The 15,628-nt window shown below is 41.3% G+C and overlaps 2 protein-coding genes across 2 annotated transcripts in view; one reads left to right on the top strand and one right to left on the bottom strand.

Annotated features, from left to right (window-relative positions):
• The window catches only part of LOC132783516 (MKRN2 opposite strand protein), a 71,669-nt gene that overhangs the window by 10,692 nt on the left and 45,349 nt on the right, over positions 1–15,628 (top strand). The window lies entirely within an intron of this gene.
• LOC132783512 (protein eyes shut) overlaps positions 1–15,628 on the bottom strand; it is a 69,902-nt gene that overhangs the window by 12,187 nt on the left and 42,087 nt on the right. The window contains 3 exon segments of the mRNA XM_060788712.1: positions 973–1,325; positions 8,600–10,812; positions 11,378–11,530. Coding sequence (XP_060644695.1) covers positions 973–1,325; positions 8,600–10,812; positions 11,378–11,530 — 2,719 coding nt within the window.

The following is a 15,628-nucleotide window of genomic DNA, read 5'->3' as shown; positions in this document are numbered from 1 at the left end:
AACCGCAGAAGGAAAAGAATATTTCTATAGCATATTTGCCATCTAAGCGTGGCATAAATTGTCAAAGAGAGGTTTTAGCATGGCTTCCGGCCACTTGGATACATTCAAGTTGTATGCCTTTGTTATCGCAATTGTCTTTTACGCCATTACATTTCTCATTTGAAAGTGCTGCAATTTCCAGGAACTGTTAGTTAAACGATTAATTACGCACGAGCCCGCATTACTCTCTTGCTGTGGCCAGGATTCCCCTTCGCCTCTCCCTGTCGCTCTCTCTTTGGCTTTTTCTATCTCGCTTTTTCGCTTTTTCATTGGAGTAGTTGTGGGTGGTTGAGAAAGCAGCCATTGAACTTCCGCTTCCGCTGCGAACGCAGCAAATGCGGCAAATTAAATTTCAGCCAAAAACCAACTACGCCAACTAATTACGCATGAATGCGAAGCCAAGGATCGTCGAGTGCCGCGCACGTTGCCAAGATGGGAGAAGGGACAGAGACAGGGATATGAATAGGTACAGGGATATGGAATGTGGTTCAGAGTAATGTTGGAAAAACGGAGGCAACATCGCAATTTATTCTACACTTGAAGCATTATAATTTGTGGCGGCCAAACGGAATGGAAATCGACATAAGGCAACTTTAATGGCCATCCTCCTGCAACAGTCTTTCTCGCTCCTTCTCGCCTTCAATGACAATGACCCACATGTTGACCCCGACATCGTCCCTGGTGGCTGTTGCACTCGACTCTGGACACTCGACACTCGTGTCAGGCGCAGTTTAAAAAGTTAATTAACGTGCCGACCTCCCTTCTATCACAGTTGCCTTGCCTACGACCCCGTGGCTTCCACTTCCACTTCTACAAATGCGACTCACACACACACAAACTCCATCAACTTTGTCGCCCAACTTCTCTCCCCGCACTTTTCATCTGCTGTTGGGCACCACATAATTGCATTCCGCGGCGGGGTGTTTCACTTACTCAGCTCGAATGGTAATTTCATGGCCTGTATTCACAGGCGTTTCCAGTTCGCTCAGCAGCATCGTTTGCAGACCGCACGAGAACTGGAACTGCATTAGACCCTTCTGCAGAAATAGCGCCATGTAGTGTCCACCTTTTGTGCCCTGCGCTGCGGCCAGCATGATCAATCCGTTGGTCGCCCGCGTGCGCACCTTCAGCTGAATGTGCATCGGTAGCACGGCATCCAATGCCTCATGTGATGGTATGTCCTTGTAGATGCGATGCGAGACATATGAATCGCCAGAGAATGCGGCATTCCTTATCACTATTGGCAGCTCACAAAGCGGTCCCTGACGGTCAAAGCGGCAAACGCACTGCAAAGTGAAGAGGTAGGAAGATAATTAGCAATTAAATCTAGATGCAAAAAGAGTTCTGATTAAGAATTAGAGACGTTGAGAGAAATGAGAGCTCAAAGAGTGTTATTATTATTCGGGTTTTGTTTATATATTATATTTTTTAGCGTTTAAAGATTATTTATCATTTGATAGTCTTAACCGACGGAAAGTATTAGATTATTCCATGATTATAATAATAGCTCTGTTGTATTATATATTTCACAGATGTGCAATGTATGTTTTGAAACTCTGCGACCCAGTTTCGTTTTACTGCAAGAAAGTGTTTGAAAACTTAAAGTAATTCAAATTAGATTACCGAATGAAATGAAATGCAGTTTAAATTGAAGTTAAGTTAAAGTTATCAATGCCATAACATTCGTGTTCTAAAGATTATTTATTGCTCGGTATTTTATATTTGTTATTTATATCATTGATTATATGACATAATTTGTGGCTCTGCAGCATTGCATATTTCATAGATCTATAAATATATGTTATGTTTAAATTCAGCAGCACAGTCTCCTTTTATGCAATGATTTAAAATTTATGATGCTCTTTGTTTTTTTTTGCTAGACTAATGGAATAAGTAAACAATTATTTTCAATTTGTTTAAATAGATTGATATTTTTTTTGCTTATGCATAAATTCATTATATCAACAACAGTAAAATTTGCAGTTCAGTGAACAGGAAATTTAAATATTCCTTAAATAGAATGCAAGACGCAAGACTTTGCGGCATTTGCATAATGGAAGTGTGCTCAAGAAGAAGATGCGTAACTGGAGTGTGGAGTGCATTTTCTTTTATTTTTTTTGTTATTTAGTGTTTTCTCAAACATATGACCAACTTCCATTAGGTTGTTGCCTTTGTGGCGCGGGTCCGTAGGCCCCAAGGCTGTTGCCCGTTTGCCAGTTAACAGTTTACAGTTTTCCACGTTCAACGTTATACGAAGTCTTGCACGTTTCTCCCTTCAACTCTCCAGTTGCCTTGCACTTCATTTGTTCAATTTGATGGGGTCGTCTCTGGGTGCGGGTTGTTAAAGTAAAAGTTACAATAAAAGTTTTTTGGGTGCCTTGGCGTTGCGAGGTCCTTGGCGTTGCAGTTGCGTTGCACTTTAAGTGTCCCCTCGGTGGGGCATAAATTATTAAAACCAGGACAATGATGCAGCGACGACGACGATGGTGAGGAAGAGGAAATGGAAGTGGAGAAGGTCGTGAAAGTAGCGAGCCAAAAAGTTAATTCATATTGCTTTTCAATTTATTGGAATTTTTGGCCGCGCTACAACTTATTGAAAGGACTCCCAGGACGTTGCTGCAGGACTTTTGCTGCAGCAAACTTTGTTTGGCGTTCCCCGAAAAATAAATTAAAATTTTGCTCCAATTTACTTAAGCTTCAATGGACATGAACTTTGCCATATTTATGTTAGTTTTCTCTTCGCCTTTTCTTTACTATATTGTAATTGATACGCACAGAATTTATATAATAATAAATTCAAAATGATGCTATAGAAGAGTGCTAGTTTAAGGACTATTTGTAGTTGAAAGTGAACATGAAAAGTCAATACTGTCCTTGATATTGAAATTTTCAATAAAATGCTCAAGACTTTAAGCGATTTTGCAACGTGCTTATTATTTTTGTCAAGAATATTATATGCTTTGCATGCCAATGTGATTATGAGCTACAGCTTTAAAATTTGGTATGCAGCTAACGTGACTTTTGAATCTCATCAGCTAAAAATATGTTAAGAATGTATTTTTAGGTGAGAGTACTCGACAACACGATATCCTATTACATCTATTAATAATGAAGATACAATTAGAAATAAGTGTTAGAGATGTGTGCTTTAAAAGCTTGGAAGGACCAAACGTGATATTCAACATGTTAACAAAAATTTAATATGCGTATGGATTACAAATTTTGACATCCCTGATGCTTTTAGAGTTTGAAATGCAACCAGTACACAGTACAAAGGCACTGAAGGCATTGTGATGCTTTCTGTTTAAAAAAAACAAGCATTATAATACCCCATTTTGAATGAGCTGACGTATAGGTATTATAACGATTCGCACAACTTTCAATTTCTGTTTTGTGCTCTGGCAACGAGCGCTATAGTAATAATGAGCATCCGAACGCTCAGATGTAGCTCAAATATTAATGGCCTGTGTGGCATAATCTCCCTCAACACACATACACACAGACACCACATGCCTTTAGTCTAACAGGCAGTCAAAGGATTGAGCGTAGTAACGTTGTTGTTTTTCACATCCTGGAAAAACTCAGCGTGCAGCCGAAAGCTTTGTTGTTGTTTTCATTTTTCGTGCGCAGTAAAAACATGACACAAAAATTAACGCCGGGGAGATGCGTATCGTCAGTGCTGCAGCTCAATGTTGCGTCGTTTCTGTTAGGAGGGTCAGATTGTGTGTGTGTGTGTGTGTGTAATGGCAGCCATGGCAGCCCCCCAAGGGACAACGAATTCTGTAGCATGCTACAAGTACAACAACCGAGTACGATGCCGCGCCATTTTCACATGCATTCCGTTATGCGAAAACTTTTCATACGTCAGTTTTTTACATGTTTTTTTCCGGCCTGCGTTGAAAAAAACCAAGATAACTTTCGCCTGATGCTTTTCCCTGCGCTCCTTCGCTCTCCTCATATAACAATTATTTGAAGTGTATGCTGCAAGTTGCGTTTTTTCTTCTCTGCGTTGGCTAAATGAAGCTGCGATTTTTTTTATGGCGCTAGCTATGAGTTTAAATTAGATTTGAGAGATTTAAGAGCTGCTTCCTGCGGCGTCCCTATATGATTATGGTTATAAGAGGGTTGCAAACAAAATAATATAAAAACGGAACACAAAACAGGATTTCAACTTAACTTTAAGTGCTGCAGTTTGAGTTACGTGTCCTTAAGTATTTCGTCATGAGAAGAAGATTATTATTACCATTCCATAGTTACAGTAGAAAAAAGAACTACACTGAAAACCTTGTTAGCCGGAAATCCCTCTTACTATTTATAAGGAGATTGATATAGTCTCCGGAGGAATTTCACCTCTTTTAAGCGTACAAATGCTGCTCGTTGGTAAAGTTTTGACCAAGAGAGTTTTCACTGTACCTACAAATATGCTGACCTAAGAAGGGAACTTTTCACACGTCACTTCAAATCACTTAAAACAAGTATCAATGTCAAGCAGCAATAACTGCAAACTGATATTAAATTGATAGTATCACGATAACTTTGACGTAATGACAGCACAAAAGGATTCCAGTTAGTGCAATTATTTAGATAAATTTGATGGCTGCGTTAAGGGCGAGCATTGACACCCAAAAACTAATTGTGAGGCGCTTGTGAGGATTGTCAACAGAAGAGGCAAAATGGGTGAAAGGCTTTGCAAATGAGTGAAGTGCACTCATTGGGAACAGATGCTTGGCACAAAGACAACACTCAGGGCGCATTATGCGATGCGAGACCATGGTGAACCATCCAGTGATACTGCATGGAACCAACCAATGCAGACAGCATGGCGAATGGGACAAGGACGACATGGATACGGACACGCAGACATGTGGTGAGCGTCTAAAAGGGCTCAACAAACTTTTCATTAGTGGCGCCGGCTTTTGGCACACAGTGAGCACGCGACAGAAGGTGGTGCCAACGGTGGGTGAGGGTGTGAGTTGGGGTGAGGGTGGAAAAAGCCAGGCAAACATTTGCAGAAACCCCAAACTCGGCGGCTGGCACTTGAAATGTGCTTAATGCCACTTTACGAGTGACTTTCGCTGAGTGCGAGTGCCACTTTGCGTGCACACCCGCTCCCGCTCCCTCTCTCTCTCTCTCTCTCTCGCGTTCTCTATTTGCATCGCTTTCGCACTTGCGTTAACCGGGTGCTGTATCTCTTTCTCTCTCTATCTTTTGCGCCTTGTGTCTTTTGGACTAGACACGTTAAAAATATGCTTTTTCATAAGCTCTGCTCCTTCCACCAAAAACCCGTCATAGCCCACTAGGGTAAACGAAATGACAGCTGACATATGTAAGTGTCTGTCTAACTGTTTGACTGTGTCGCTCTCTTTCTCTCTCTGTCTCGCTATCCCTCTTACACCCTCCATCCATCTCATGCATATGTATTTGCTCTGGCTTTTGCCATTGTGTGTGTGCGTGTGTCATTAACTAAGTCATTCTTGCGGTGTTGTGCCACTCGCTCAACCGGCAAATTTGTTATGACAATTAAATTTCTCCTTTTTTTTTTGTTGCTGTTTTGTTGTTGTTTGCTTCTTGTTAGCATGTTGGCCAGCTCAGGTGTTGCTGGTGTGTAAATAAAAGAACCATGTCGGGGTGAGAGAGATGTAGACAGACAAAGTCCTAGGTGCACTTTAGAGATCACAAAACTTTGGTTTGTAACTAAATTAACGCTCTATCTAGAAATTGTAGTAGTTAAATTATAATTTACAGTTAAAAGTTCCAAAGTTTTAATTGTGCTGTGAAGCTTAGATAGATTAGATGAAATGTTCTTTGGGTGCTGCTTAATATAATTATTAATCAATAATTAAAAACAATTTAACTTTTGGAAAATACAATATTCGAGTATTATGTGCGTAATTCAATACTTCATTTAAAAATGCTTTTACAATAAACTTTTTATAAAATAAACTTTCTTTAGTTAACTATATTTTAATGAAATGTATCAACTAAAATTTTTGGAGTAATGCATTAGCTTCATATAATTATTCCTTAGTTATAGAAAGTTGTGTTGAGAGACTTGGCTTGGCAAGTTCTTGAAAGATTTTATGAACTAAACTTCAAAACTAAAATAGGACAATCAAAATTTCAAATTTCCCTTGCAACACTTTGTGGTCAAATGATTTTCAGCCTGAATTTTAACTGCGGAAAATAGTCCATTAGCATGTGCCAGTTTTCCCATAAAAATCAGGCAAAACTTTGCTTGCCAATTGTCGATTTGCCAGTTAACCGTATTGTAAAATTGTTGCATGCCACGCTTGTGTGCCTCGTGTTTAATTTTTCAGTCACACATTTCGTATGCCAGCCTCAAATTGCATATGTGTGAGTGTCGGTTGTGTGTGTGTGTGCTGTTTGCCAAAATTTTAGGCTCGAAACTTTTTTTGTTTTGTTTTTATGTGTGCAAAAATTACCACAAGTATTTTCATAAATAGTTGAATAGGCATACTTTGCAGCTTGTCTGCCCACAATGCTCTCGTCTCCCCCGTTTCCTCTCTGTCTGGCCCTCGTTTTGGGCCAAAAATTGGGGAAACGCTTTGTGGCTTTTTGTTGTTCAACAACATTTCGGAGCTTTTGCTATTTTGTCTGATTTTGCCAGAAATGTTAACGTCAACTTGTGCAAGAGGCTACTTAGCTATTCAGTTGCCACTGCAATAGGCATTTGATGATGGCAATGTAAGAGAAAGCCTGCTAGTTCTATTGCACTTTACCAACAACTTTCCTTGGCCAAGGACAGTAAAAGTGAAAAATAATTCAGTTGCTGCGAGCGTGATAAAAGTTTAGTAAGTCTATTTATAACAGTTTTTGCTGATGATGCAAGGTGAGACAACATAATGTAGAAAAAGTTGAATTTGGATGGACGTTAAAGTCTATATAACGTTCACTCTCTGTTGACTTTTTATATTTAAATGATTAACTTGGGAAACAAGGTGTACTTAAAGTTTACCAAGATCTTTACTAAATTTTCAACACAGTTTTTGCAACAGTTTGTAAATACATGTGCCTAAATAGACATGTATTGACTTGCCAACCAACGATTGTTTGCCTTATAGATTGTGATTATTTGATCATACTTTCCAATCGATATAATTTGCATTAAAGCTGCATTGCAACATCTCCAGAATTGTGTCATACTTTCAAGTTAATGAATAATCCTTGTACTACTCTTGTGTCATGTATGCGAATTGTTATTGGAGCATAATTTGGTCTTGACTTGTACCATCTACAACTGTTGGTCTGCCATTGCCTAAGTGTGTGTTCGTGTATGTGTGTGTTTGTATGTGTGTTTGGACCAGAAGCCTCTTGTGTTTGGCTCCAAAGCAACCTAAGTAAGCAGCTTACAAATGTTGCAGGCTCAATATGTGCGTGCTGTTGTTGTCTCTACCACTTGCCACTTGTGTCTTACTCACGAGCAAGACTCGACAAGCAACATGATTATTTATGCATTGGCCTAGGCATAAGACATATCCATATGCGAATCTCTGTTTTCTGTGTGTGTTTGTGTAAATGTGTTTATCATTTCGACTTGTGTCAGTTTGTGTATGTGAGGATTTTCCTATATCGAGAGCCTTGCTTTGTTCCCACATTAAATGCTGTGATTACAGTTTCTCCCTTTAGTTCGAAATGTGGGGATTTATTTATTAGCTGCAACCATTAAATTCACAACTAACCGAAACTTCCCTCCTTTATGCATAGGATATAATTTCTAATGTAGTTCTAGATGCGTTCGGTTGTTGTTTTAATTGGAATGCATTGTATGCTGTATTATTTGGCTTTGATGGGCCGAGTTGCAGTTCAAAGAGTGCTTTTATGCATATTCAAACTGTAAAACATTAATGGGAATATAGTGTTTAAAAGGCACTAAAAGCTGCTCCAAGTTGAATAGAAATTTATTTAGAGCTTTAAAGCTAGATTAATGTGCAATGCATAAGAAAATAAAGTTATTTAATGTATCAGAACTTTAAAGCATATTAAAACCAATGTAAACATATAATTCCTTTTGTTCTGTTCAAGTTTCAAATTTATCTTATGAAGGTTCAAAAGACAAATTAGGAATATTTTTTTATATTTTATCAAAACGATTTTTTTTATATAAGGCGTCGCAAACTTTCCTGTTAATTACAGGGTATTGAACAGTGTTGCCATCAATCATATTAAATATTTGTTATTGTTTTGTGGTAACTCTTCTTTGCCTATTACCAAGGTAATTTGAGTGTTCACGCTCATTTAATGACTCCTACAATGGGCCAAACTGGAGCCCAGCCGGGGGGCAACTGCAGTAAGGGTCGAGCCCACAAGGGTTGTGCCATGGCCAATTAACAACTCAATGGGGTTGAAAATTGTGTAGCTAACTTTGGTTATTGTATGCTTGTTTTTCCACTTTCTATGTTTTTTTTCTCGTTATTTTTTTGGGGTACGCATCGAACAAACAAATCCATTTGAGAGTCGATCGATTGGGGCTTCAGGCTGACCTACTGCTGGAAAACAGACAGTGGCGTAGGGGCTCAGGGGGAATGGGGGTCACACTTACCCGAGAACCTTCCGATGTGGTCACACAAGTGCCTCCATTGTAGCAACCCAATTTAATGCAATCGACGTCGCCAGACTTTTCCTCTGCACCTCCACCGCCACCAGGAGCAACAGCCCCTCCGCCTGTTGCCACTGTGTTGGTCCCATCGGTTTCCTCGCTGCTGCTGCTCTCGGTTACGGGTGCTTTGGTCTGTGCTGGCAACTCTGGCTGTCCAGGTGTGCTATACACATATAGCGGAGACGTGGGCGGTGGCAAGGTCTGCGCGGACTGTGTCGAAGGTGGCGTTGGTTGCACCGTAACCGCGGGTTGACTTGGCAGCGGCGGTTCTGTTGGCATGGGTGAAGGTGGCAGGGTTACCACTGTCACTGGTGGTAATGTTACCACTGTTACGGGTGGCAGGGTTACCACCGCTATCGGTGGCAGAGTTGTTTCCCGCGCAGGTTCCAAGGTTGTCAACGGTGGTGCAATCGGCGCATGCAGATCCTCGGTGACCATAGGTTGAGGTGTTGTTAGTTCCACCGGCATTGGCATTGTGATGGCCGGCGGCAGTTGTGTGGTGCTCGGTTCCCGTTCGTAGGGTACGCCAGTGGTTGGGTTGGTTGTTTGCACCACCGAACGTTGCGTAGTCACCACGGGTGGCAACATTGTGGTTATTGGCGGCAATGGACTCGCCTCGCCGATTGTGACCACAATGTATGGCGGCTGCGCTGTGGTTGGCACCGCCATTGGTGGTTCATAGTCAACTGGTGCTGTGGTTGTCTCTTGCACAATAGGTGGTTGCACTGTGGTAAAGCGTCCGGCACTTGTGCGATGTGTGGTAATGAGCACCTCGGCTGGGTAATCGGTGAAGAATGGCGCCGCTGTGGTGGGAACTTCACTCCATGGACGACGTGTCGTCTGTTCCACCGATGGTTCCTCGATACCACGCGCTGTGGTCTCGGGTGGGAAATAGGGAGTCGGCGTGGGTGGTGCGTAATCCACCGAGATGCTGGTATCGATTGTGGTCACATGATGCACGTAAATGCTGCCAGGTGTGGTCAATGGTGGACTAGGTTGTTCCACCGATTCGGAGCTGCTCGACGAAGCGTAATCCACAGCAATGGTGATGCTCGGTGGTGCAGGCGGTGCGGTGGGTCGCGGTGTGGTGGCGGCTTCCTCGCTGCTGACACCGCTGCTGCCGCTGTCGCTGTCAAAGCGTCGCACTGTCGTGTATTCCTCGGAGGTAACGATTTCGGAGGAGGATTCCGCTGAAGAGGAAGTTACTCCTGGTGCGGGCAATGGCGGCAACGTGGTGTAGATGCTGTGACTCTCCTCGGACGAGGACGAGCTGGATGCAATGCTTACGGCTGGTGGTTGGGTCGTGGGTATAGCTGCTGGCTGTGGTTCTTCTGTGGCCTCAGGTTGTGGTGCAGTTGGTGGTGGTGGTCTTAGAGTAGTCGGTTCGTTGTCAACCACATGACTGTCGCTCTCCGGCGGCGCCACTGTCACTCGCGACTCGACAGAGTTCTCCTCGGAGGATGCCGAAGCCGAGGAAGCTACTGTGGTTTGCACCGCTGGCACTGGCGCTGTTGTGGTGGTTTCAATGGCTGCCGGTGCGGCTGGTGGTGCGCTAGGCGGCAGCGTTGTCTCTGGCGGTGTAACTGGACGCACTGTAGGTGGCGCCAGTGTAGTAGGTGGCGGTGCTGGCGTTGCGGGCACCGCTGGAGGAGCCGATGTCGCTGGCGCGGTGTAGTTGCAGTCAAGTGACTCTTCGCCCACCATCAAACACTCGCAGAGCATGCCCGTGAGTAGTGGAGGACAGGAGCAGGAGAAGGTATCGACGCCATCGATGCAAACTCCTCCATTCATGCAACGCGGACCCAGCTGACATTCGTCGTATTGGTACTCGCACTTCTCGCCGTGATAGTCGGGCACACAATAGCACGTGGGCACATTCTCCTCCATCAAGCAGAGCGCATTATTCTGGCAGGGATTGTCGGCACAGATAAGTATCTCCTCCTCGCAGTTGACGCCCGTATAGCCCATGGGGCAGGCACAGGCATAGGCAGCCAGCTTGTCGACGCAAACGCCGCCGTTTTGACAAGGTGCCGAGGCGCATTCATTGATCTCCTCCTGACAAATGCGGCCGTGCCAACCGGCTGGACACTCGCACGTAAACTCCAATCCGGGACCTTCGATGCATTCGCCTCCATGCTGGCAACGTGCACCGGTGCCTGAAAGAGATCAAGCGACAGTGAAAAGACGAAGAAAAGGTGACGCAAAGTGTTAAAGAAAACAAGGAAAGAAGTGTACTCGCACTTCACTTTGTAGAATACTATTAAATAATATATTATATAATATGGAAATCAGATCAATTTGTAACTAATAATATACTTTTAAAATAACTTTGAAGTTTTTATTTGCTCAGTTCACACAGTTATGAACCACAAATATAAGAGGAGGATGATACACTGCGATTATATATCATTTTTTTTTTTTATAATTTTTCAAAATTTGGAATACGTACGTGTACAATTTATATTTATTTTTCGATTTGCTGCCTCAAAAAAATAAGTATTTTAATTTTAAGACCAATTTTGATTTGCCTTTAGAAAAAAGGTGTATTGTGGAAAAAATTCCAGCACTTGTAATCTTTTAAATCTTAGTATTTATACGGACGGACAGACAGACAGACTGACGCATTTGAGTTCTACGTACATAATACCCTTCACGCCTTTCGGCATAGCGGGGGCACAACACACAAGTGATTTGATTGAATGGATTTGTGCTTGAACTTACCCGTGTCACAGACGGCAACATCCAGCTCACAGTGATCACCCAGATAGCCCGGCTGGCAGGTGCAGGTATAGCCATTGTTACGGTCGCGGCACAGTCCGCCATTCTGACATGGATTTGACATGCATTCGTCCACATTTTCCTCACAATTTGACCCTGCTCGTTCGGCGTTGACATTCGCATGATATGGCGAGGAAACAGCAACAGCATCAGCAACATCGAAAGCAAAGGGCAACCAGAGCGAGAGATAGAGAGAGACAGACAGAGATGGAAAGATGAGAAAGTGACGTTAATTGATGGGACCACAATGCTTTCTGGCTTGTAGTATTCAGTTGTGTTCTGTTCAGGTCTTTTCAGTTTCAGTTCTGTTGAGTTCTGTTCTGTTCTTTTCAGTTTTTGTGTCACTCTGCGACATGCGCTGTCCTTTTAATTAAAAATTTATGTTTGTGGGTTAAAGTTGTCTCGCTTTCCACAGTGTGGCGTGCAAATGGATCATAAATAAAACTTGTGTTATACTATATACATATAATATATTTATTTACCCTCAGCTCAACTCAATATTTGTTATTCAATATTATGATAGTCCAGTTGTAGCTTTGGCCTTTCACAAACATAGCCAAACATGTTATGCACCATATTTATATTATTTTATTTGATTTGCGGTTTTTGCTTAATTCAGTTTAAATGCCAAATGCAAAGTGAAAAGCATTTCAATTTTAATTTTGCCATTTTACATTTGGCCTGTCTGTAATAATTAAAGTCAATGCGCAGTCAAAAGGAATAGCTCTAATTGCTGTCTAGCTATAAAAACAGGCAGCTTGTAATCCTTTTACCATGTTGTACATCAATATATTGTATAGCATGCTATTCAAAGGAGTTACATTTCTGTTTTAGTAACCTTTATTGACTTTTTCCCTTGGTTTCTCTTTGAATTCTTGGAACAAGTACACAAAATCCAAGTGCAATTGAATGGGTTTTCATTATACTAAACATTGAAAGAGTTTTTTCTCACTTCGTCTCCGTTTTTCTGTCTCTGTTTCACTTTTTCTCTCGAAACTCATTCTGCTGCTATTTGTGCATCTTTCACTGACAACTTTTTCGATACGAGCGCATCAATGGCAATCAAAACAAACCTTCAAGGGCTGATTTCAGTGCATGCAATATAAACAATTCAAATGTGTACACATCCAATACACACAACACACATTGTACACACTCAACATGCACTAGCACACACACACACACTCACACTAACTGCTGATGATTGTCGAGTATCTTTCAGTAAAGGGAAATTGCTTAGTCGAATTTGCAATGCTCTAACCTTGGAATGAATAGCAAAAGTTCTTCAAAGTCTATTTTGAATGAAAGTTTAATACTATTAAAAACGAATTTTTTAATTTATTTTCAATGTGTATGAAACTTTTTTTTTTCAATATAGAAATTTATTTCAAACCATCTCCAATTTTCATCTTTACTTAATTGTATAAATAGACATATAGTATTCGACTTCACCCGTTATAAGAAATGATTTCTACGTCTTAAACTTGCCAATAACCTTTTACTGCTTGAAGTACTGCTTCTTTAGAAAAGATCCCTTAAACTTGTCTACAATCATTCGGTTTGTATAAAATCTTCCCTTGTCTTGAGGACATGCAATGTAGACAAACGACTTAACCACACAAAATATATAGAATTTGAGGTCGATTATCGAATCACGTCTAGACAAAGGTGTCCAAATTGATTAGTCGCGTGCTTCTGATCAAATATTTATGTGTGTTTGTATAATGAATGTTGTATATATACTTGATGGCTGCTCGATAGTGCTACTACGACAACGACTTCGACAACGACTACGACTGCATGACATGACACAGTTGTTAGACTCTTCAAGAGTTGCTCAGGGCAACAACAGCAACAGCAACAATAACGAAAACAATGCTTGAAAATACTTTTCAATTTTGTGCTCAACAACGAAGGCGAAGAAGACTAGAAGTCTCCGTCGGTGGTTGCCAGCGGCAGTAACTGACGGCTAAACAACAAAACTGCACAGAATGCGTGAGTGGGAATGAGACAGGAAGTGCTAGAACAAGACAGCAAAACACTGACGTGACGGACAGACGGATAGAAAGACAGACAGACATACAGGAAGGAAGGCATTCAGAGTTGGTTGAGCTGCTCGAAAGACTGAGAGAGCGAGAAAGAGATTGAGTGAGAGTGAGAGCGCCCCATTGTGTATGCTATAGAATTCTTATGTTGTTTGTGGCACTGGCAGCAGTGCGTATGAGTGATTTTTTGCGCTACTTCCATGTGTTTGTGCTGCGAATTTATTGCCAGCGAAATGTTTTGTCTGAACTTTTTGGAAATTTATTTGCCTGCCTGCCTGCCTGCCAACTGCCTGCGTTTTAGTTATATAGTTTTCTTTTTTTTTTCTTTTTGTTTGGCAACAAGTTGCTCAAGAAATGCTCGAATAAGAAAAGAAAATATGCTTGAAAGTTTCTTTTTTGAGCGTCAAAGTTTTGCCCACTCCTGCGTTTGTATCTCTCCCAAGTGTCTGTGCATCTGTCTATCTGACGGTACGAAACTTACGAAACATCGCAACAAAGTTCAAAAGCACTTCAAAGTGTCGAAACAAAAGTGTCAAAAAGCCTGCTGCACCGTGTGCTGCAGCACAACACACAAATTCCTGCCACACTTTTTTTTTTTTGCTAAATTAATGCGTTTAACTTTTTAATTTAATGCAGAAAATTGTGTTGCATTGTATGTGGGCATGTCTACATGCTACAATCGAAACACGGTTAACAGCACTCAGGTGCCTCTGAAGGGGCATTTATCATTCGTGTGTCCCATAAATAACACACAAATTTACAAGCAGCTGATGGACATAAAAATGTAACTATATGCAGATGTCGACTCATTCTCATAATGTATTTCTTTCGCTCTTTAGTCTTTCCTCTCTCACTCTCTTTGTGTGTGTGTCTTCTATCTGTGTATTTTTGTGCTTTGTTTATAATGCAACTGTAATGTAAGTCTATGCAAATGGGGTATAAGGTCGCCCAACAGGCGAACGAATATTAAATTTGCATAAGCACTAAATCAACACAATGAACAACTGAAGCTGGCGTCAGCAACAGTAGCAGCCAGCAGGACAAGAGTTTGTTACATAGACTATGATATGCCCTGCAGTTAACTCTTACACTTTAATTAACTTGAAGTGCACTTTAAAGTGTAGAATATTCGAAATAGTTTGGAAAAAAGGTAAATTATGAAATCAGAAATAATAATAATAAAAACTACTTACTACTTTCTGTTTATACGAGTTTAAATTTAAGACAACAAATTCTTTTATGATAATTAAAAGTTCTCATGCCAGTTGAAGCTTCTTTTTCAATTGTTTATCTTGTTCGCAGTTACACAAGCAGCGCGTGAAACATTCGAATATTAATGAGCATTACTTAACTGAATTTATTTCCTTTTTTCTGCGTCCCTCCATTTCCATTTCATCTTTACACCTAAAGTGCGACCTTTTGTTTGCTATTTATGTTACCCATTCTCTATTCACTTATGTTAGTCAGGATATGAGCAAGTCAACATTATGAATAGCTACTTATACCCTCCTCATCCGATGCCAGCCGCTGACTTGCTCAATGACCTAGCTGTTTTTGCACTCAGAAGTATGTGCGTGTGGTTGCAGCTTGTGTGTGAGTTTCTGACCAGAAATAGACTTGAACAACCACAGCTCTTCGATTCTCGCTCAGACCACAAAAGTCGACAAAGAAAGATGCGTGTTACATTTGTGTTGCATACTTTGAGGCTGAAAGTTTCACTGGGCAAAAGATACTACAAAGTGTGGTTCCAGTGAGACAAATGGTGTTGCATTTGATCAAGCATTTTTTACCAGAAATTGCATATTGAAATTCTCTTCAGACTTGACGAAATTAAAGCGATTGTGGGCGTTGGAACAGCCGCAAATAACAAAACATGTTATCTTATTTATCAGCTCTGAGTAATGAATGTTACAGTCCAGTCTCGTATTTCATTCGCCCAACAGCAAAGCCTCAACTGGCTTCGACTCTGACTCCGACTCCGGCTCGGGCTCATCCATTAATCCTGCAGGCGTTGTTGCTGGTTTTCGGTGGCATTGCAATTCAATTTGTTTATGTGCCGCTGCCGTTGCTTTATGTTTTGATGGAGCCATACTTGAAATGTTACGGAATGTGATGCGATGCTCGTATTTCAATTTTATTTACTGTCGCT

The sequence above is a fragment of the Drosophila nasuta genome, chromosome 2L (assembly GCF_023558535.2).
Source record: "Drosophila nasuta strain 15112-1781.00 chromosome 2L, ASM2355853v1, whole genome shotgun sequence".
Taxonomy (NCBI): domain Eukaryota; kingdom Metazoa; phylum Arthropoda; class Insecta; order Diptera; family Drosophilidae; genus Drosophila; species Drosophila nasuta.
This window is presented reverse-complemented; position numbering and strand designations above follow the sequence as displayed.